Here is a 23777-nt window from a genome sequence, read left to right as displayed (position 1 = left end):
GTTGGTCCCAAGATTTTATTTGTTATGATAAACATAATATGTCGGGAACCATCGTCAAATTATGTTATTTTAAGAAGTTTTGTCATTAGTCAACTATTTCGCCAATTATATTATTTCTCAGAAATAAGTGTAGGCCTAGACCAATGGTTTGTATACAATCACCATTCACTGATTCAATGTCACGAGACTCGTTTTCTTTCAATTCGCCAAAGGATAGTTGCCCTTACTCACCGACGCTTTGCGAACTTCCAAACGTGGTATTTTGTCGAGTTTTGTAGGCGAGACAGAATACCCCCAAAAAACAATTGCCTACGAGAAAGATATTTCGACATTATTAAAAGCCGAAAATAATCTCAATCTGAATCAATGGGGAAAATTGAGCACGGGGAAAAAGAACTTAATCTGTTGAGTTTTATGACTTTTTGTTAAATAATGTGAAAACTTTTGGAGCTTGGTACACAATTAAACTTGTCTATAATAATTCATGTTTCAAGTAATAATACACTCATGCAGCTTTCAGCATCGAACATGAATAACATCACAAATTCAGAAGGGCCCGTACGAGATGGGCGTTATGATGAGTTCATGGCTCAAGTGGGCTTGCTCCCTGCCCCATTCTGTGTGTAAGCTCCAGCCGCCTATTTCGGTAGAAAGCGTGTATTTTTGGTTCGTGTTTATTGTAACACAGGCACAGTCTGGCGGAGCCTAAGCCTAGCCTGGCCGTAGCCCAAGCAAACAAGTGCATTATTTAACTGCTACATACGGATGTGACGAGATAATGTAGGGGTGGCCTAGGCTAGGCCTAAAGAATTTATTGGTCTGTAAAACTGTTTTATAAACATGGCGGGTGCTGCCTTACCGTAAAATGTTGTAAGACCGACTATGGTTGGGTGGGGTGGTGCGGGTGGGGGGATGGGGACACAACAATACACACCCTCTCCAAAGTTTTTGACCGATCTGGGGACACCAGTCGCAACGAATGTGAACTTAATGTAATTTTTGGCTGGTAACCCATTTCTGTTAAGCCCGTAGTACTCTTCTGCGCTTAGCAAGTTACGGTGCTTAGGCCTAGGCCTACCTAAACAGGCTCTATGAAATTGAGCCCTGTGACACTTGCTGCAATGTTTATTTCAAGTGCTACACGATGACGTAAATTTAAAACAAATTGCCGAAGGAGGTATTTTCCCATACTTTCCGTATTTTGTAAAAATCAAAAAATAAAACCGCTGTAAAACTTTGCAAAGTTGTTTGCCAATCGATAATTGGGGGGGGGGGCGTGGTCGACCGACCGATAGACTTGACTCAAGTCCCAATCCCGTGAGAGTCCTTTTATTTTTAGTCCTAGCATCAGAAAACTCCCCCAAAGCCCAATATGTGCCGCGGGAGCACAATAGCTACATTTTGACGGCGGGTATGCTTTATAAGGGACCTCTCGTACGAGAACGGGACTTGAATCAAGTCTATATTTTGACGGCGGGACCGACGTCGCGACGGATCGACCGACCGATAGAGGGCGCAATATAGTATTGACATAAAAAAACTACTTCATTCGATCATAGAGTTCGATCAGCGATGGGAAGGTAAAAATGTAAGTAAAAGTACGTTGTTTATCTAGTTTAAATTTTGAAATTCTGAAGGAAGACATGGCTCTACAGTGTTGCTCAGTTTTCCCAGTTAGTTTTTGTCGTGTGATTGATGATTGTACCGTAACCAATAACCATGGAGGTAGCAAATAGCTGAATACAGCATAGCACTGTTGCTTTAATCATTCCCACAACAAACAACAGTACACGGTCAATGCTCCTGACTTAGTACAGCTCAGAGCTCAGAGCTAGCGTAGCTGTCACCATAGAGTAAGGTCCTTACTCTATGCTGTCACTGAACTGATGTGGAAAACTTGTCTGTACTCGACCCAACGACTGCCACACAGTTGTCAATTCACAATTTAGTTGCTATCCATTTCATAAACTCAAACTGAATGAAAGAGTGGCAGTCGACGGATACAGAAACTTTACCCTCTCAATAGAAAAATAATAATAATAATATTAATAATGATAAATATTAGAGACATGTTTTGTAATTGTAATTTTAATTTAAGTGCTAGACAGCCGTCAGGAGGAGGGTTACGTTATCGCAATGCAAAAGCCTCTAACTAAGCGCATAAAGAGAAAAATAAATAGACAATGAGTGAAAGATACAAGAAGTACAAATAAGCAGATTATTAATAAGACCCACTGCAGGGTTGCTGTACTCACTTTAAACATTTTTTGTGTGTTGATATCTGCGGTTTGTACTATAGCACGAACTGCTTCTATTATGTCAATTTATTTTTAAGGAGTACACTTACAGCGCCCCAGTTACTTTGATCTACCAAACATCTGAAGGAGCGACTTTCATAATGATTTTTTCCTTTTAAAACGTCCCTTAATTTCTAGTTTCAAAGGATCCATCTGTTTAAATGCTGTGTCAACAAAGTCAAAGAAATGGAGGGAAACATCTTGACTGGAGACAAAAGGAAGATGACAGATGCAGAAGCAGAACAACCACCTCTTAAAAGGCAAATATCTAAGTCAGGTAAGTGGTAGTTGGGATCATCGTAACTAAGCCCGGGTGACTAGTGAAATTGAATACTTGACTAGTCTTAAACTGAGTTGAATACAGTTGTTAAGCTATTGTCGAACACAATGGCCACATGTAAGGCTCCATCCATGGTAGGATTTGAACTGGGGACCACTGAGGGGGAAGGCAGTGCAAGATGCCACTAAACCGTTTACTCATTTAGCCATTTTACTTCACCTGTTTCTTTATTTTGATACACGTCCAGGTTTGTACTGCTTCAAAAGTTTCCGAGCAGAGAGGAAGGGTGAAAGAGATGACATGCAAGATGCATGCACGCTACTTGATGATGTCACGGAAAGCTTCTCTGCGCTTCCATCCACAGTGTAAAATAAAAACGTTAAAGTTAAATGTTTGATCATTTATCCCCAGGGGTAGTTGATGGCTGACATGCATTCAAAACAAATTTACCAGCAGCCGATTTCTCGAAACGCTAGGATTAATCCTATCTCGAGTTAGGACAAGTAGGTCCTCCTAACTAAGGATGGGTTCAAAGGAACTTAATTCGTCCTAAGTTCTAAGATTAATCCTAAGTTAGGAAGAGTTTGATGAAATTGACGGCAGCCTCACAAAGAACTTGGATTCTCCTTAAGACGAGTTGTCAGTATCACCAAAGTCAATTGTAATTTGGCAACACACTCAGCAATTCAGATTGATCGGCAGTTAAAGTCAATCTTAGGTCTTTGTAAAACCGAGCCCAAGAAACAACTTTGTTTTGTAACGCCCAACTTTACCACTTCCCACTCAAAGCTTAAAAAGGGCAGGATATGTAACACTATCTGTGTTTATACCCGCCAACAGAGGGCGCTGTTTTACAGAGTTGATTCAGCGGGGCTTCTCCATAAAGTAGTCTAAATCCTGTGTGTCCCTACAAAGGCATCAACCCCATAGGTCTATAAGAAGAACTCGATCTTTTAACATCCACAAATATTAAGAACTAAAATATGTACTTGGAGTTAGTCTCAATTTACTTCTATTCATCCTGCAGGTCTAGAGTGGCCTACTTTGGGGTTTTTGACGGACACGGCGGAGCACGAGCATCCCACTACGCCTCCGAGACGCTTCATAAGAACCTCTTCAAGAGATTTCCCAAGACGGATACTGGACATAACGACAAGGAGATCAAAAGATGTCTGATCAACACTTTCAAACAGACGGATGAGGAGTTTCTGAAGCAGGCATCTGCCAAGTAAGGACAAAGTACTGTAGGGTAGAGTACTGACGGCCTGACGAGTGTCAAAAGTCTTAACAGTTTTAACATTTTCATTTGTCCTGTACTACTATTTTCCACCATTTATGGGACTTGTTGGTCCGAAATGTTTTGGAGCCAAGATTAAATTTCCCATTGACCAGGGTAAATAATTGTGCCCCATGAGCTTCAGAATTTGCTGCATGAATACATTTCCATTATTATTTAAAAAAATATTATAGTATGGAAAGGTTTGCGGTAACACCATGTAATGATTATCTCTAAATGAGTTTGGGTGGTTCTGAAAAGAACCATTGGTTTCAACTCGACGTTTCGATCAGTATGCTCTGATCGTCTTCTGGAGTAAGCAACCTTTCCATATCGTATTTCCACCATGCAAAGTTTCAAATCCTACTTAAATTTATTAAAGCTTAATGAAAACAATCTTCTTTTTTGATTTCAGGAAACCAGTGTGGAAAGATGGGTCCACGGCTGTCTGTGTCATTGCCGTCAATAACGTCTTGTACATTGCCAACCTTGGCGACAGTAAGGTCCTCTACCCATCTGTTTTCACTTCAAGGTATAATCTGAAGAAACTTGGTAAAAAAATACAATCCATGAGAATTTTTGAAGACACATGAAATTTTTATAAATGGTACACTTTTGTGTTTTGAAAGATCTTGTTTTGATTCTTTCACATTGCTTTTAAAGCAAATTTCAGAAACAAGAGGGTTTCTGATTTTTTTTTTTTTTTTTAAGTTTCAAAATTCTTGTGGGCTGTGTTTTCCATCAAGTAGATTGTACCTTTGAAGTAATTTCTGTCACACTTTCTCGTTGGACTTTCCCTGAACGTTTCGAATAAATCTTTGTTGGGATGCAGCATTGTATTTATAATAATAATAATAATATCGGAAGTCTTATATAGTGCACGTATCTACCAACAAGGTACTCAAGGCGCTTAGTAGTTACATCTAAACAGAAAGATAGGTTGTTGAAGTTATGGATTCTGAGACCCAATCATGTAGCACATTATAAGGGTTTACAAGGTGCTACGGCGCATCCAGCAGCCAGGAAGACCGGGGCGACCCATTTCTCTTTTCGATAAGTGCACTGGGTTCTTTTACATGCAATACAGTAGTAAAATTTCCTTTGTTCAACCCAAAATCTAAACAAAATTGCAGGCTTTAACAGGGGGGCCAACATTGTTGTAACCAGGGGTATAGTTGGGGGCGCTGCATTGGAATCCGTCCAAGGCCTGTATGCTTCGCTTTAAAATGGCAAGGGCACCTGGGCTTTTTCTCCCCGTAAAAGTGCATCCTATGGGGAAACTGTACATTTTTACTGGAGCATTTCAAGGGCACCAAGGCGATGACCAGGAGGCATAGAGGCTATCGCCTTCGCTGCCTCTAGGAATTACAAGCCTGCCGTTCTCATATTTTCTTTGTTCTTGTGTATTTATTTTAGATCATTATTTGAATAATGCTTCTCTTTTCAGGCGATGCTGTGCCGTTTTAACGAAGAGAGACAGAAGCTTTCCCTGATCCCGCTGAGCCGAGAGCACAATCCCACCATGTACGAAGAGAGAATGAGGATACAGAAAGCTGGCGGCACTGTGAGGTGAGTTTCGGGTTCACATCCAACCAGCGGCTTGCATCTACAGCGATAATTGGGAAGGCTAATCATCCTTAGGCCACATAAAAAAAAAATTGTTGATCGTCCCCCGTATGGGGGAGGGAGGGGGTTTAATTTTTTTTTTTTTTTAAAGTTTTGTTAGGGTCTAGTGCAAAGGACACAGCTACAACATGGTTGAAGGCACCTCTCGGCAGCAAGCAACTTAAACCCATTATGACCACAGAACATGGCTACTCTTTGAGTCTTGCGGAAGAGAGCTGAAAACTGGAGTGTCCATTGGAAAACCCCCTCTTTTGTGGGAGTGTTGGCTCTGAAAAGAGCTGTTGTGGTAAAGTTGGGAAGAGGGAGAACAAGTTTTTAAGTTTTGGAATCTCCGGACTCTCTGGACTCAGATTGATTTAGCCTAGTAGCACATTTGTTGCACAGGCTGTTTACTCCCCAGGGGGCTGGTGGTTTAAGGAATTAATTAAATGGCCTTTGTGACCAGGGGTAATGATATGTTGGCGCGCTTTAAGAAGCCCTCTGGGTAATAGTAATAATTATAGTAACATAAAAAGTTGCACCATATCTGCTAGCAAGTTCTTACAGATTTAACAGATGAGTCTTGAGGTTTTGCAAAATCTAAGGTATAAAACCAATTATTATTTTTTATTTTTTTGTGTAGAGATGGAAGAGTTCAAGGCATCTTGGAGGTGTCTCGATCCATCGGGGACGGACGGTTCAAGCACTGCGGCGTCTCCTGCCTCCCAGACATCAAGAAATGTCAGCTGACCGATAACGATCGTTACCTCCTTCTGGCTTGTGATGGACTCTGGAAAGGGTTCAACCCTGAGGCAACGCTCGAATTTGTTCAGAAAATTGTTGAGGTAAACTTTGAGCTTGTTGATCTCTAATAAAAGGCAGTAGACACAATTGGTAATTACTCAAAATAATTGTGAGCATTAAGACTTTACTTGGTAACAAGCAATGAAGAGCTGTTGATAGTATGAAAAAGTGGGAGAAACGGCTTCCTTCTGAAGTAAACGTTGTTTTTGAGAAAGAGGAAATTCCACACTCAAATAATAAAAGACACTTGCATGCATTTGAAAGCACCTAAATTTGTGCAACAAGGGTGTTTTTTCTTTCATTATTCTCTTGAAACTTTGATAACCAATTGCGTCAAAATCTTCACAGGTTTGTTATTTTATGCATGTTATATTGGGATACACCAAGTGAGAATACTGGTCTTTGACAATTACCAAAGTTTTAAATAGAGTTGAGATAGGATGTTCCCTGGGACCTCGGAATGTAGAATCAGAAAGGTCGTTAGTTTAAATCCTGCTCTGATCAATTTTTCTATGTTCAACCTAAAATTCTTTCAACTTCTCTTTGTTATTTTAATCAGGACAAAACCATCAAGACATCTCCAGGTAAAACGTTGGAAGAGACTCAATTCGACACGGCCTGCAACAAGCTTGCGTCTGAGGCCATCCGACGAGGTAGCTCTGACAATGTCACGGTAGCATTAATAAGTATTTCAAAGACGTAGCATCTAGAAACAAGGCGCACGACACTTTGTTTCTGAAAAGAGTATTATCTCAAAAAGCTTCTTGTAATCAAGACTAACTTTGATGAAGCACTGTGTAGAATCATATATTTTTTCTATTGAATGCATCAAGCCCTCTTCTGTTGGAAGTTCATGCACAGACCAAACATAATCTCAGCCTTGTAATCGAGACTATCTGCGATGAAACACTTTAACAATTCAGAAATATGTGCCGTCCCTTGTTAGAGCTCAGGCACAGACCGAACACAATCTCAGTCTTGCAATCAAGACTAACTTTGATGAAGCATTTTGTAGATTCATTTAGTTTTTCTATTGGATGCATTAGGCCCTCTTCTGTTGAAGTTCTTGCACAGACAGAACACAATCTCAGTCTTGTAATCAAGACCTACCTATGATGAAGCACTGTATAATATAGTTTTGTAAAAGTTTTCAAGTTAAAGGCAGTGGACACTATTGGTAATTACTCAAAATAATTATTTGCATAAAACCGTTCTTGGTAACGAGTAATGGGGAGAGGTTGATAGTATAAAACACTGTTAGAAACGGCTCCCTCTGAAGTGGAGTAGTTTTCGAGAAAGAAGTAATTTTCCACGAATTTGATTTCGCGACCTCAGATTTAGAACTTGAGGTCTCAAAATCAAGCATCTGAAAACACACAACTTCGTGTGACAAGGGTGTAATAATATTGGTTTATTTATTTGAAAATGCCATCGCAGCATACTGCTGAATTGCGGTTTTTTCTTTCATAGTTATCTCGCAACTTTGATGACCAATTGAGCTGAAATTTTCTAAGTTTTGTTATTTTATGCATATGTTGAGATACACCAAGTGAGAAGACTGGTCTTTGACAATTACCAAAAGTGTCCAGTGTCTTTAAGGCATCAATACATGAAACATCAACTCAAAACCGCCAAAAAAAAATGGTTCCACAATCACCACTGTATTTATTTGTCAAAAATAATCAATTTAGAAGCCTCTTTATCTATGATATATACACAAACATCAATAAGTGCATAATATGTTGGTTTTTCAAAACATTATACAGAAGTGAATCAAGTAAAACAGGAGTTTGTATTTACAAAGTTTTTAATTTATATGCTTGTAATGAATCACCGTTTCTGAAATGAAAATGTCAGGGTCTTGAGATTAAAGGGACACGTTGCCTTGGATCGGGCGAGTTGGTCTATGAAAAGCGGATGAAACCATTCGTTATGAAATGCGCATGGTTAGAATCTTGTTTTTAAAGTAGAATATAATGATCCACACAATTATAACTTGAAATTGCTTGGTTTTCCTTTTACTTTGCAAACTAACATGGTCGGCCATTTTATGGAGTCAAAAACTTGACTCCACAAAGTGGCGTGCCGTGCCATGTCCCTTTAAAGGATAATGCGGGATGAACCGTGTAGTAGGCATCAAAGGAAGAAGAGGCTTAGGCCTCATACTGTACGAGGCTGGCCAATAAATATCATCCACTATGGTTAAGAGAGATAGATATATGTCAGCTTGCAATATGATATCATGTGGTGAAAGCAAGTACACAGTTAACCCTCCTACTGTGTGACCATTCAATACCATCCACTATGGTTTGGAGAGATAGATATGTCAGCTTGCAATATGATATCATGTGGTGAAAGCAAGTACACAGTTAACCCTCCTACTGTGTGACCATTCAATATCATCCACTATGGTTTAGAGAGATAGATGTCAGCTTGCAATATGATATCATGTGGTGAAAGCAAGTACACAGTTAACCCTCATACTGTGTGACCATTCAATATCATCCACTATGGTTTAGAGAGATAGATATGTCAGCTTGCAATATATCATGTGGTAAATGCACTTACATGTACACAGTACACATTCAACCATCCTACTTTCTAACTGTCAATCTCATCCAATTAATTGCTGCTAATGTCTAATGTACATTCCAGATGAAGTGGAGCTTATAATATATTGTGAGGAAAATAAAAATGTTTGAAAACAATTTCTAAGAAGGTGTCATCATTGCCCTTTCTCCAACAAATTATGGACAAAAAAGATGACACTTCAAGTATGATAATTTTAATCTGAATTCAGACAGGTTTATGTGAGAAAAACAAGCTGTTATCTTCTCTAAAGGGTCTGTATATGTTTGGTAATGACTCTGAAAATTAATAACAATAAAAACTTACTTGATAAGAGAAGAATATTAGCTTTGGATAGTATAATGCATTTTGAGAATCATTTCACTTTGAAGTACTGCGGTTATGGAAAAAGATATCTCTTTTTATCCCCAAAACTTTGAAAGTGTAACTGACAATTAACGTTTCTCAGATTGTGTGTTCCAATGACTGATTAATCTTCCTGCATGGACATAACTGCTGCAGATTTTCAGCAATATCTAAAAAAAAACCTGATTATGCGAGGTCACTCATTTGAAAAACCAGGTGACGTGGTCTATTGGTCAGAGGCACTTTTTAATATATACATAAATAAATGTGTAATTTGATATTACTCACAAGTTAACTCACAAGTTTACAGCATGATCGGGTGAAATAAATCTTTCTCCGTGCGGTGATGTGATTATTCTGCACAAAATTTTTTTTTTTCTGTAATGTTTGATCTGTTTCTCACATAATGAAAATCTCAAGCACATCACAAACAATTAATAAATTAAATTAAGTGTTTTAGAAACATTTAGTTAAATCCTCTGTCACATCATCAAGAGCAGGGGTGAGCACAGTTCATAAATTAAGTTTGGTGTTTTAAAAATGTTTACACCTCCTAGAGAACTATTACTCCTGGGCCCAATTTCGCAGAGCTGCTTAGGCACAAAAAGTAGCTAAGCACTTTAAAATTATGCTTACCAGAATAAGGTTACCAGACTAGATACTGTTCCACATGTATCATCTGTGACCGATATCCTGCTCATTTTCAATTGACAGAATATATTTGCCGCTTATTTGCTAGTACCAGCTGTCACCTCACTTAAACTTGCATGGAGTTTACGATAATGTGTAAATACCCTTACAGTTTTGGACTTTACAATCAAGTGTGAATATCGTTAACAGGTTCTCGCTGTATGCTCAACATGTAGTCACTTAATTCAGCTGAAACTTCAACAGGTGACTTAATTTGTACCTTTCGTGATAGTTTTGCCAATAAATCAGGGCTATGATGACAGCATTCGAACGATGACCCTCATCAGTTCAATTGGGCCCTGGTGCCAATTTATTTTTCTAAACGGTGTTTTTTTGTTTTCCCTTCTCTTTTTCCTATCACAAAGTGTTATTCCTCCCATGATCTGCAACACCTAGATATGGACTATTGTTGTTGCTTGGGTTGTCAGACGAGTTGGGATAGACCGATCCGGCCATCTTCATTCGCCTCGGACCCAAACTGACCGTTATCCGGACGTTGCGCTCTGGACGCATTAAAATCAAGTAGATCCGTGGGACGAAGAGGCACACGAGGCACACGGTGGCACAAAGACTAATGGCAACGTACAGGGAGACAATCCTTAGCTCTATGTTAGCCATGGTTAGGATGTAAATCGGAATCATAGCCAACCAGACTATACACGAAGAGTACATCGTGAATCCGATGCATTTGGTCTCGTTGAAATGACCCGGAATCTTGCGCGTCATGAAGGCGAATGCTGTGCATAGAATGAGCAGAACAAGAGGAAAGGATAAACCGAGTAGTGAAGATGACGTCAAGAAGGCGTTGCAGACGATCTGGACTTCCCCTCTCTGTGGGTAGTGCTTCACGGCAGTGGGAGGTACGGCAAACAGCCACGCTAGCGACAAGAAACCCTGAACACTGACCAGAATCAGGGTGATCACTATTTGGGACAAGGGGCTGATGAATGTTGGTCGTTTGGTCGTCGACCGCCCACTGGTGAAAATTCTGTATACTCTGTTTGTCTTAACCAGGAGTGAAGCGTAGCATAACGTGAAAGCGACGCCCATTAAAAACTGCTGCAGTCCGCACGTCACCATGGAGGGCGGAGTCAAAAAGAGATAAGTCAGTGAGTAGCATAAGAAGACGCCCACTAGGAGAAGCCCACTGAGCTCACGCCCCGACGCCTTCACAACAGGCGTGTCCCGATGGCGAATATAAATACACGCCGTGAAGATGGTGAAAAACGCACCGATGGTCGCAAACGCGAGTGCTGATATCGCACTGGACGTGTTCGGTTGCAGGTACTGTACCTCGATATCTGTACACTTTGTGAGGTTCGCCGTCGGCTGGGTTCCGTTGGGACATTCGGTGCACGTGAATTCGTCGTGTAGATACTCGTACTGCTGGCACAGGAGACAGCTGAAACAGCACTCCCCGTCCCGTTTGAATTTCATTTCGTTTTTGCGGCAAGGCCTCCAACAAGATGACTTTGGAAACTGTGGATTGTCGAGGCGATAGGACAGGTCACTGTCTAACTGCAGACCGTTCTTGTAGTAGCCAATGGTCTGGTACCTGTACTCTTTGGGAGATACTTGTTGATAGTGTAAGATCTTGTAGTGGATTGGTCCGTCACCGTTTGCCGTGAACTGAAAGCTGTTGCCTGAATGATCTAAAATTAGAAAATAGTAATAAAAAAAGTACTATAAGTTGTTAGTTGCAAGTTGCAAGTCGATGTGGCTAACAGTTGTTAATAACTAGTGGTATATGGCCATTGATAATCTTAATAATGATAATAATTTTCTTACTAAGCATTGATGCTTAACTTTCTTTACAAAAAATATATACCAACATCTTAAAACCCTTTGAAAACAACAAATGTGCAATACTGCTTTTAAAAACAACTATAAGCTATGGTCACAAACAAGTTTCAATGGAATGATAATACCATTATTAAATACATAGGAATGTAACCACAGCATTTAAGAAACTTATAAACACAATTCAACTCAATTTAAGTGGACATTATTTTCAAAAGGTGAAAAAGAAAGGAGAAAACAAATTAGAACAATCAAACAAAGACAATCAGTATAAATTCAGAATACAAAGATATTGAATTTGATTTACATTATGAAATGGATGAGGAGAAAATAAATGTGGAGGCATTTTTTGAAGCCAAAAGGAGGCTTGTAAAGAATTGCCCACTGACAAATAAAAAAATAAAATAAATTAACAGCAAAATTAAAAACAACAAATAAACAAATATCAAGTTAACTCATAAAAGAGGAATACAATGAGCGTACAAAATATACATACATTAACAGAAATACATTTAAGGTAGTAATAATACTTTCAGTTTGAACTAAAGAAAATTGACTAATAGGGATTTGAACCAACAACCTTCAGAAACGTGCCAGAGGTTCTTGGTTCAAATCCCCCTCCAATGTACCAGGTCAGTTTCCCTCGTGGTTTATTACCTGGTAATAATAATACAACTGGAAAAAAACAAAAAGAAGTTACAACAACATGAATATAGTATAGCCCATGGCACCCACAGCAATTGCTATGCCTTAGGTGTTCCCTAAAAGTGCCCAGCGCCACCCTGCCCTATGCTTGTCTCACCTTCAAAAGAAACATTCTGGAGGAATTCCTTAAGCTCCTGCCCTTTGATTGGACGCATCCTGTCGCAGAGACCGTCCGTCCGACAGTAAGCTCGATGCATGTCTCTTAGAGCGTGTGCAAACGCCAAGACGGAATCCGCTACAAACTGGATCTGCAGAGCAAAGTATGAACAACAGTTAATGAATAGCAGACCCAGAGGTAGACTGCAAAAAGGTGGCTCGAAGATATCAAGCACTTCTGCAAAGAGGCTGACATGTGGCAGCAGCAGGACATCCAGCAAGCAGCAGAGACTTATGGAGACTAAGAGTGGTTGGAAAGTCGTCTCTGGGCTGCCTCGGGAGGGTGGCTATGATGGTGATGATGATTAAGCTGACCAAACAATACTTGAACCCTGACCTGTGTCCCCAAATTGAGCTGCTTAAACAAAAAAATGTCTCCTGAACGATTTCTGCTGAGGAATAAATGAGCAGGAAACCAGTCACAGACAGGCAAACTTTTTTGGCTGGCAAACTTTTTCTGGAAAGTAAAACAATTGTTTGTGCGTAACTATTTTGGGGGACTTTTGGCATGCTCTGTGAAATATGGTCCAGTTGCTTTGAGCTGCTTTTGGCTGCCACCTGTGGCTTGGGGATTCTCTTTGCAGTAGGGGTTAAAGGCAGTGCGATCAGGGTACTAGGGTGTCTTTAAAGGTACTGGACACTATTGGTAATTACTCAAAATATTTATTAGCATAAAACCTTTCTTGGTAACGAGTAATGGAGAGCTGTTGATAGTATAAAACACCGTTAGGAACGGCTCCCTCTGAAGTGGAGTAGTTTTCGAGAAAGAAGTAATTTTCCACGAATTTGATTTTTAGACCTCAGAATTAGATTTTGAGGTCTCGAAATCAAGCATCCGAAGGCACACAACTTTGTGTGATAAGGGTGTTTTTTCATTCATTATTATCTCAAAACTTTGACGATCAATTGAGCTCAAATTTTCACTGGTTTGTTATTTTATGCATATGTTGAGATACACCAAGTGAGAAGACTGGTCTTTGACAATTACCAATAGTGTTCAGTGTCTTCAAGGAGGCTGAAATCTAATCCTACCTGCCCTTCTTGCTTGTAGTTGTTGTCTCTTCCAAGTTTCAGGTCTTCTGCACATCTTGAAGGCAGAACAGAGTCGCTGTGCCTCCCTGAGCTGATGTTACTCGGCAGCATGCACTTGAAGTGTTTCTCCCAGAACTCCTTGAACCAGGGGTTGCGGGTGTTTGTCTGGGGATTCAGGCTTGTGAAGTAGTCATCAAAAGCTATTGCAAAAGAGTGGGAGGAATATTTTGAAGAATATTAAGACTTAAAGATCTTCAAAGGGTTTTTGGTCAGGATTTGATCTGAAATTCTTTGAAGAGACTGGACACTAATTGTCAAAGACCAGTCTTCTCACTTGGTGTATCTCAACATATGCATAAAATAACAAGGCTGGGAAAATTTGAGCGCAATTGGTCGTCGAAGTTGCGAGATAATAATGGAAGAGAAAACACCCTTCTCACACGAAGTTGTGTGCTTTTCAGATGCTTGGTTTGGAATTAGATTTTGAGGTCTCAAAATCAAAATCATGGAAAATTAGTTTTTAGTCTTCAGAGGGAGCCGTGTCTCACAATGTTTTATACTAATAACAGCTCTCCATTGCTTGTTACCAAGTAAGTTGTTATGCTAACAATTATTTTGAGTAATTACCAATAAAGTGTCCAGTACCTTTAAGATTAAGATTTTAAACCATGTGAACAGGTGAAAGTGATTAAAACTCTTCAACAGCACAATTAGTGCCAATACCAGGATGAATTGAGAAGCAATGTTCTGTTTTAGATGTGGGAGAAAAACACCAAATCAAGTAGGGACTGAAAAACCAACCCAATCCCCATGCAAAAACTAGGCTACTGTCTGAGCAGTCTGAGGTGGAGTTCGAACCGGGCGAGTCCACCGTCCCAGAGCTGAAATCACTGGGGGGAAAAACGGCTCAAAACAATGCCGACTCCTCTATGTTCACAAAAATGGCTCAAAAGATTGGCTTAAAAGATTGGCTCAAAAGATTGGCTCAAAATGAGCCAGTCTGGCTCAAAACAGTGAGCCAAGACTGGAACAGTCAAAATTGCGCCACATGTTGGAAGATAGGTATATTAATAGATAGAATACTTCAAAACCAAGGCTCTAGAAGTATATATAGAGAAGAACTGTCAGGATGGCTCAGTGTTTCTTTCTCTGTAGAACAAGTACATCCCAGCCCTACTTCTTAAAACACTTCTTAAAATAATAAGACTAAGAGCACTCCCCAAGTTATACAAGTTGCATCGTGGAGGATATTTTTCTTTCACAATAAGAAGAGCTTTGCTATAACTAAGATTAATTTGTCTGTGTTTTCTTACCTGGGATTTGAGTAGACATTGGCTGTATGGTTATAGCGCCCTCAATCACATCTTCGTTGCCATTCGTAGACAGTTGTCTCCCGCTCCACGAATCGCTACCAATCCAGATGAACGAGTTGACCATGTTGGCTCGTTTTGCTGCTCGGAATAACTGGGCTGCTGTCACGTCTAAGACCCATAGGATGACCGCTGTGGAAAGTCAAGAATGAATAACACATTCATTTTGGTTTCACCCATGTACACCGATGTGTGTTGGCTTTGTATTCTCAAGACCCGAACTCTCTGTGAACAAAATCACAGGCACTCGGGTAGGATTCGAACCCACGACCTGTGCAATTCTAGAGCAGATGTCTTTTACCAACTAGACTACCAAGATTGCCCGGTAGCTAGAGGCAGTTACAATCCTGTATTTTAGCAGCGGGTAACGATTCCAATAGATGGAAAATTTGCATCGGGGATGAGTGTTCATGTTGGTTTTATATCCAAGTCAGTAAATTTTGAAGCATTTTAGGCCTCCCCTTCAAATTACGAAGAGTCAAAGGGGCGTGGCTAAGGCAAATTCGGTTGCAGCTGGTCAGGCAATCTCTGGAAATAAATTTTGTTTTGACAAACTAATAAAGTTGTTTAGTAACAGAGGATTTCCTGGTCAATGTCGGCAAATATTAATGTCAATTTTATATTCATGCATTGTTCCCCAATTCGGTCAAAAAGTTTATGGCTTTTGGCTAGGCCTAAATGCATTCGATTTCATTTTCGTGCATAGCCTTGCTCAAGGCAGTCGAATTATTCACTCCGAAAAAAGACCGCCGCTGTATAAAAAAACCCATATTCACTGTGCGTAATATTCACTGTGCGTACACTATCCGTATGCGGAGGCCGTCAGGCCGACAGCCTTGTAGGGTCTGTGTTGAAGCCACTGACCTTATTACTATAATAAGCAAAGAGTTCCCACGGTCAGCTCATTACCATAATACCCGCGAAAGACGAGACATGTTTACATCACACACCACCATTGGGTTCAAAGGTCGTGATAAGGGAAGTGCGTGATTGGACGTCAAAATGAATAATTCATTTGCCTCACATCCTGTGTTGTCTGATTGGTCAGACGAAAGATATACATATTCATGAACTGCATACTAGCATATCCGAGAGCCCCCCCCCCCATTTTTTTCAATACAACACATTAAACCCGGATATTACAGACCCGACAAGGCTGTCGGCCGGACGGCCTCCGCATGCGGTTAGTAGTACGAGTGCGGATGGCTTGTGTGCACAGTAGTCGTACGATGTGACAGTGTGTATACGGGTGGGTCATGCGGTGTGATCGCACGCACCACGCACAGGGTATACGGGTGGGTTTACAGCGGCGTCTTTTCGGAGCGAATAAATGCGACTGCCTTGAGCAAGGCTATGTCGTGCACAGATTATTTCGTGAGTCATGATGTTTGTTTGAGTCCTTTTTATAATGAAAATTTAATATCACATTTTCAGCATTCTTCCGATGAGTTTCTACTATAACAACCTTTTTACAATTTGGAGAATCTGTTGTCTGTCTCTTGCGCTGCTGGCTTTTACGAAAGTTTGTGACCTGGGCCAATTTCATAGCATGAAATGTTTGTCCTCGATAAAAACAGAATTACCAACCAAATTTCCACGTGGTTTTGAGGATACACGAACAACAGATGAATACAAGTAACAAGCAACATGCAACAAATGGAAATATGGTTGGTAATCCTGATTTTATCAAGGAAGAAATTTCATGCTAATCAAATCTTTGTGCTTAGCAGCGCTATGAAATTGGTCCCAGCATTGAAGTTGAATTATCTTATTATGAATGCTATAACATGTTGAAATTGAATTATTCCTTTTGACTGTGGAATGCTGATGCGACGACGCATTCATTTACCGAAATTGAATGAGCCAGGTGTTAAATTAAATGATTTGTTCTTGAATGACCTATAAACGAAAAAGAGGGGCCGGGACATTACGAAAACAACAAGCCTAAAAGCTTTTCGGAAGAGCGCGATTTCCGGGTGCTGCAGTGAGCAAAATAGCTCATTTTGTTGTGACAAGTTGCCATTTTTGCGGGTCGAACCCCGGTATCTATTCGCTCTTTGTGATTGAAGCGGAACACTTGATGTCAACCAGATCTTCAAAGATTATAGACTGATGTCACTTTAGTCACCAAACCCAAATCAGACGTGGTGACATAATAGCTCATTATTTTGTTTGGTGAGATATGCGTGTCTTTCCCGCTTTCATTACATACAGCCCCCAAAAGTACAAGCTATAGCACACTATACACACTGCAAACACAGGGGTGTTGAAATGACACATGGGTGTTCTCACGTATAAATATTAACCATGAGATAATCAAAATGTAACATCATACGGTGTTAAACTTTAACACCAAAGTAATTGTTTGGCACTGAAAAGGAAAGAGAAAAACAAAGAGGGAATCAGCAATTCTTCTGCTTTAAGTCACATGCCTGAAATTAATATTCTAACCCAAGATTGGTACCGTGTTGATTGGTTGATGCTCCTCATAACATCTAGACTTGATTCAAGTCCCGTTCTCGTGTGTGAGAGAGGTCCCTATTGTAAGCATATCGCGCCAACCACAGCAAACAAGCCGTAGATAGCAGTGCTCGCTCGCCGTCAAAATGTGGTCCAGAGTATCACAAAACAAGTTTTCTGGTGATGGCACATGATTGGGTTGAGTCAAGTCTACATAACATCACACAAACAACTCCTCAACTTGTCTAGACACATTGATCGACATTGTAAGAGGATTGTTGAGAACAAATCATTCAAAAGGCAGATGTGTTCGTACGTGGTATCTTTCTAGGCTATCAATGTTGTGATACCTTAAAGCCATTATCAGTTCTATAGTAAACATCGGTGGGACGGACTCTTGTGCCTTTTAACTTCAATGTTATTATTATTATTTATTTATTTATTTATTTATTTATTTATTTTTTTTTTTGGGGGGGGATGTAGGCTCGTGGCATGATAGAGCTCAGATTGATCGTACTGGATATCAATCAAATAGTTTAGAAGCATAGTGTGATGTTATAATACAAACCATTAGTCTTATTATATTACTGCTTTGTGAAATCGAGCCTTGGACTCAGTCTACGATAGTAGTTTATCATTCTTAATGCACCAATGAAACTAAATTTCAGTGCCTTTATACAATGCGAATAACATTATTATCCTTACTTTGTTTGAGTTGAACCAAAGAATATTGTCTAGAGCGGGAATTGAAGCTGCGATCTCTGATTAACGTACCGGTGCACACACCTCTTCGCATAAAGCTATCTTTTCGGTTGGTTAAACGAATTCATTCGAGCCCATACGTAATATCGATTGATCGTCAGAAAATTAGTCATTTTCACAAAGGAATACAGACAAATCTCATGCATGGAGAGAATAATAAAACTTTAATGCTGTCGTGTTAATGCCATAAAGGTGCACGTTGATAGCCCCCTGTGACGCTTCGGGCGGGTTTGTAATATCTGAAATCCATACAGTTGAGTTTTAAGATACCACCGGAGCGTGGCCGGAACATCGACAGATAATTATATAATCGTGCCCCAGATTTGGACGTGACGCGCCATTAAATCGTAAAAAAAAATTGGGTTGTATTATGTTACACGTGCATTAGAGTAGTGCTGTTTGCTGTCAACAAGAAAAATGCACTAAAGATAGCTCGAAATTCAGACACACTAAACTCTGTTTTATAGAAGGCCAGGTGCAATCTCTGTGGCGTCATTGTGGAGCTGTAACTCAAAAGGTAAATCGTTTCGGTGGCTGGTATTTTGAGGACGGCCATTCACCCTAAAATGACATTCTTAAAAATTGGCTAGTCCATTCCGTATATAAAAACACTTCCCGCCGTTTAAAGGCACTGGACACTTTTGTAATTACTCAAAATAATTATTAGCATAAAAACATACTTGGTAACGAGCAATGGAGAGCTGTTGATATTATAAAACATTGTGAGCAACGGCTCCCTCTGAAGTAACGTAGTTGTCGACACAGAAGTAATTTTCCACTAAAATATCTGATTTCGAGACTTCAGAATTAGATTTTGAGGTCACGAAACCTAGCATCTGAAAGCACACAACTTAGTGTGACAAGGGTATTTATTTTCTTCCATTAGTATCTCGCAACTTCAACGACCAATTAAGTTCAAATTTTCACAGGTTTGTTATTGTGTGCGTATGTTGAGATACGCCGAGTGAGAAAACAGGTCTTTGACAATTACCAAAGGTATCCAGGGTCTTTGATATTTGCGATGGTGTGCACCTATACTCAAGTTAACCTTGGTTACTCACGGCCAACTGACATGGCTTTGAAAACTTCTACCCCAAAATTCATTATCTCTTCTTAGTTTTCATAACCATCGATTGGTATCGACCCAACCTAGAAGGTAAGTTACTGAGAAAAAAATGACACACCAGATCATTATTAAAATACTAAACAAAAGGACGCTCCAAACAGTAGTTAATTAAGAGTTTATGAATTCCTCGCACGTAAACGTGACATCTCGTAAACAATCGTTAATTTTCCAGAAGGTTCCTGTGTTTTTCATTTAAACAAAAATAGGTCAACAAGAACTCCACGATTCTAGGAAGTATAGGACTTGCGCCACTTTTCTTATCGCATACAAAGTAGAAAACAAGTACGTGCTCAGTTTGCAAAACCACCAAGATACCATTAAAGTCCTTGGATGCTTGACTCTTTCCACTTTGTTGGTATCTCGGAATTAAGACGCAGAGAAAGCAGCCGATTTCACGAATCGCTTCGATTAACACTATCTCCAGTTAGGACAAGGAACTCGTTCTATAATTTAGGATGGGTTAAATGCGTCCTAACGTCTTCGGATACAGAATTTAACTCGTCCTACCTAAGATCAATCCTAAGTTAGGAAAAGTTTGGTGAAGTCGACGGCAGGTTTACGTGAGGTAAAAAGAAACCCAAAACAGAACACAGGAAAAACTGAATTGTCGACATGATTATGGACACGACGCAAGTGGGCCAACGGGATTCTAGGTCTGTGGCGAGATCTAGGGCTTTGTGACGGCACAAATTGAAAGTCTACAAAATAAGAGGGGAACATCAGGGAGAGATCAGGATCCCCAGGATCCACCCCCTGGATACCCTGGATCCACCCGGATCAACACCTGCCTTGTAGACATTCACTCAATATAATATGTATTTGACTTTTATTATAGCAGAAGGTCCAATTTCTCCCTCCTTTTACATTTTTATTGACCTTGTGGAGACAAAATTGAGATACTCCCTCCCGCCCAGCATTTTTTCTTAGAACTGTACGATTCTTTCAACTCGAATCCAGACATTGAACAGTTTTTTTTTCTCCAAACAACGGATAGTAGAACATGCCGATGAGGAAAAAAAACCTCATTGAAAATCAATTTTAGTAATTTCCAGAGCGTGTTCAGGAGTCGGAAATAAATCTGTACCGGAAAGAAAGGAATTGTTTCCCAGCCGGGCAGCAGGCGGCGTAGGTAGGTGTACCATTCATCACCCGCAGTGAATGACATGTTGGTGAGAGGAATAGTTATTTGCATCCATGCATTCTTTAGTTATGTTCTTCTTGCTGTCTAGCTTTGTGCGTGAGTTCAGGCAGAGGCCGACGTAAGACTTGCTTCAAGTCCCGTTCTTGATAGTGCGAGAGTTCCCTATATCCGCCGTCGTAATGTTAGGCGATGGCACTGAAATAAAAGGACTCTCACGGGATTACGACTTGAGTCAAGTCTACCGACGTAGGCGTATCTACGCCTGACAGAAAAAGATACATTCCGCCCGTTACGCAGATGTTCAAGAGTGTTCCCGATGGAGCGGTCATGTAAATTTCATCAACAACAAGAGAGCAAATTGGTCCGGACTCTCCCGCGCAAAAAATGACCGCCAAAATGCTAAGTAGAGATTTAGATCATTTGATTTAATCAGAGGGGGTTCGATGACCACCGCCAGTGATGATAGCTCTGGAGGTCAGGCTAGCGCCTAAAATAGCCATCCACTAGGGCCGTATTATGGCGGTCAAACGTTTAAGATGGATTGCTCATGACGTCAGTGAACGCCATCTTTGATGATAAGTTATGGAAAGCTGCACGCATGTACGCACCGTGGGCACTCTCAGCCAATGATAGCCGTCGAAGCATGCACGTGTCATCAACGAATGCGGTCAATATAAGGGTCTATTCATCATGACAGTCTTAGTAGATATTCAATTTGCATCAAGGATAAAGAATATTAAATTGTGTTTTACCCTTACGACGATGACTGTGTGTTAGCACTGTGTACTCAGATCTTGACAGTCTTTTATGAGATCGGGGCCATTTAAAAAACATATACGTTTAATACCGATCGGTTATAAAATATGCAGAACACTTTTAGTCCTAATGTATCGCTTGCGAAGTTAATGTCATCATCAACTATTTACACACTTTTCCACATTGAACTTTGTTTATTCATAGGTCTGCTGCTGTAAATAAATAACCATTGATGAACCATTAAACATTCAGGAATCGACAAGATGTTTCTTCCATGATATATATGGTATGGAAAAATGTTGTCTGAAAATGAACCACGTACTTATTGGCCTAACACACATTAATATTAAAACATTCATAAGTCACCAATGGTTAAATTTACACACAGGGACATCGTGGTTCTGATCGCGTTTCGTCCCTGAGATTGCGATGTCAAAGTTTTCGGAATTTAAGAGACAAATGTTCCCGCAGTAAGTATACAATATAAAGTTGTATCAAAAGAACACAATCTACCTATAGCAAGATACACATTTTGTTACCGCAAGCCAAATATATATTAATACCTCACCATGCAATGCCTCAAATCCCTTACGATGTCACAGTTATTGCGATATCGCCGTCTATAGCGCTCTACATAATAGTCATTTGCACTCGTTGGACTCCACAAGATATTCTGTGAACTCGTTTGTTTCAAATTTGTCTTCACTTCGCTAAGTGCCTCCGAATAGGCAGCTATAACTATGGCGCTCCAGAAAATATGTCCCTGATGATTCATTGATTGATTGATGCTATTGGTTTTAATATCACCGTATTATTGCGTTATATCACCGTACTAATACGTACTGTCATAATATAACTGCTGGACCCTCACGGACCCTGAATGTTACCAAAAAAAATGGTTGTTGCTCATTGGTCCATGTTGTGCGCCACGCGTATACGCGTTTTCAATTGTTGCATTGTGGTTTTACATCCAAGATGGCGGCGGCATGACATCATTCACAAGGCCGCTACAAAACCCCTGATCATTTGCCGAATAAGACTGTCAACGAAGGCAAGCATTTACGAAAAGCTGGCAACTTATAAGTACATTAACCTAAACAGCCACAGTGGGAGGTTTCAGACTCGGGTCTCACTGAACACGTCAATTACTGTGTGCAAACGGACAGTCAAAGAACCCGTATAACTTGATCCATGGTTTCGAGAAAACTTAATAATAACTTAATAGTTTATTGGGTTAATATTGCGCTATCGCTAGGACCAGCCTTTTCGAAGGCGCATAACAGTAAAAATGCCACATTCAAGAAAATTACAGACAAAAATTAAGAAAAAGTACACATTGAAAGTAAAAATAAGCAAAATAGAAATCATTCAAGCCTTACTAACAACAAAAAGGTGCATGAACACCACACAATACAGTTACAAAAATGCAACTTAGGTACAATAAAGCATTTATATTAAGAGCCGTTTCAGTTATCCAAAAATCATTACCCTTTGCATCTGTTGCCTTCTGCAAGTTCATGATAATCCGATCATAGACTGACTCGTTCCCATCGCGTGGTATCATCTCTTTCACCGCCACACACACGTCATTCGCCATAGCCAGCTTCTTCACTTCCTCGATCCCCTGAACCCCATAGTTGGAGTTCTCATAGACGATCGAGACGTAACTCCAGTTGAAATGCAGCACGATGTCTATCATGGCTTGAGCCTGATACTGGTCGGACGGTACGGCCCGGTAAAAGTACGGGAAGCGGTCGGTGTTGCTCAGGTCTGGGCTGGTTGACCAGTAACTTATCTGGTATAAAAAAGTAAAACAGTGAGCATTAATAGTAACAGCTTTAGGCCTATACTGAACTATGTTCTTGTTCTTGGATTGATCAAGACCCTTGCACAACGCGGAACGCACCTCCTCAGATTCTAAGAAGGTCTGAATGCACGTCTACCATTTCCATCATTTTGGGAGTTAACTAAGGGTGTTTATTCTTATATTATTTCCAATTAGGCCAACATTTTCACAGATTTGCTACTCAATGTTGAGATACCAAGCGAGAATGCTGCTCTTCGACAAGTACCGAATTTGTCCAGTGAACAGTGTTATACCTTTAAGTTTGCCCGTCGTGAGGTATGTACATCTGTGGCGCAATTTGTGTCGTTTCAAATTACACACGTGAAGCTTGGCTTGTTTCTGCGTAGTGGGATGTATTTTAAGAACAAACATTCTTGTTTTGACTGTTCGTCGGAACCAGACAACCCCCGGCAGCGTGTGTTGTGATTGTAAATATACATTGTTATGGTATTTGGACAAAATGCTATTACGAAAACAGTAAAACGCTTCAAAACGTCAAGTCATTATTTTGTAGTGAAAACATATTTTTTTTTTTTTTTTTTTTTGGGGGGGGGGGGGGTGACAATTTTATAATAAAAATACCTTCACCTTTCCTACGAAACACTGTACAGTGCAAATCGCAATACTGGGTGGCAAAATGGAGGAAATTCGCACTGTTTTGTAACGGACTGACATAATGATGTAATTATCACAAGGTCTGGTGTTCAATAATCGCATGTCATTAAGGCTAAAACCTG

The 23777-nt window shown here is 40.1% G+C and overlaps 2 protein-coding genes across 2 annotated transcripts in view; one reads left to right on the top strand and one right to left on the bottom strand.

Annotated features, from left to right (window-relative positions):
* Positions 1-1556: 1556 nt before the first annotated feature.
* LOC117302265 (integrin-linked kinase-associated serine/threonine phosphatase 2C-like) lies at positions 1557-7489 on the top strand. The gene is made up of 8 exons (XM_033786122.1): positions 1557-1588; positions 2436-2574; positions 2825-2942; positions 3605-3805; positions 4269-4356; positions 5301-5422; positions 6102-6303; positions 6822-7489. The coding sequence occupies exons 2-8, from the start codon at positions 2484-2486 to the stop codon at positions 6963-6965; spliced, it is 966 nt and encodes a 321-aa protein (XP_033642013.1). The 5' UTR covers positions 1557-1588; positions 2436-2483; the 3' UTR covers positions 6966-7489.
* Positions 7490-9189: 1700 nt separating this feature from the next.
* LOC117302264 (metabotropic glutamate receptor 2-like) overlaps positions 9190-23777 on the bottom strand; it is a 30153-nt gene continuing 15565 nt past the window's right edge. Inside the window, exons 2-6 of the mRNA XM_033786121.1 lie at positions 22683-22989; positions 14893-15081; positions 13580-13779; positions 12489-12639; positions 9190-11538 (exon numbers count right to left, since the gene is read on the bottom strand). Of these exons, the coding sequence (XP_033642012.1) occupies positions 10244-11538; positions 12489-12639; positions 13580-13779; positions 14893-15081; positions 22683-22989 (2142 nt within the window). The 3' untranslated portion in view covers positions 9190-10243. The remainder of the gene's footprint in view (positions 11539-12488; positions 12640-13579; positions 13780-14892; positions 15082-22682; positions 22990-23777) is intronic.

The sequence above is a fragment of the Asterias rubens genome, chromosome 18 (genome assembly GCF_902459465.1).
Source record: "Asterias rubens chromosome 18, eAstRub1.3, whole genome shotgun sequence".
NCBI classification, from domain to species: Eukaryota; Metazoa; Echinodermata; class Asteroidea; order Forcipulatida; family Asteriidae; genus Asterias; species Asterias rubens.
Note: the sequence above shows the minus strand (reverse complement) of the source record. Positions and strands in the feature narration are given on the sequence as shown.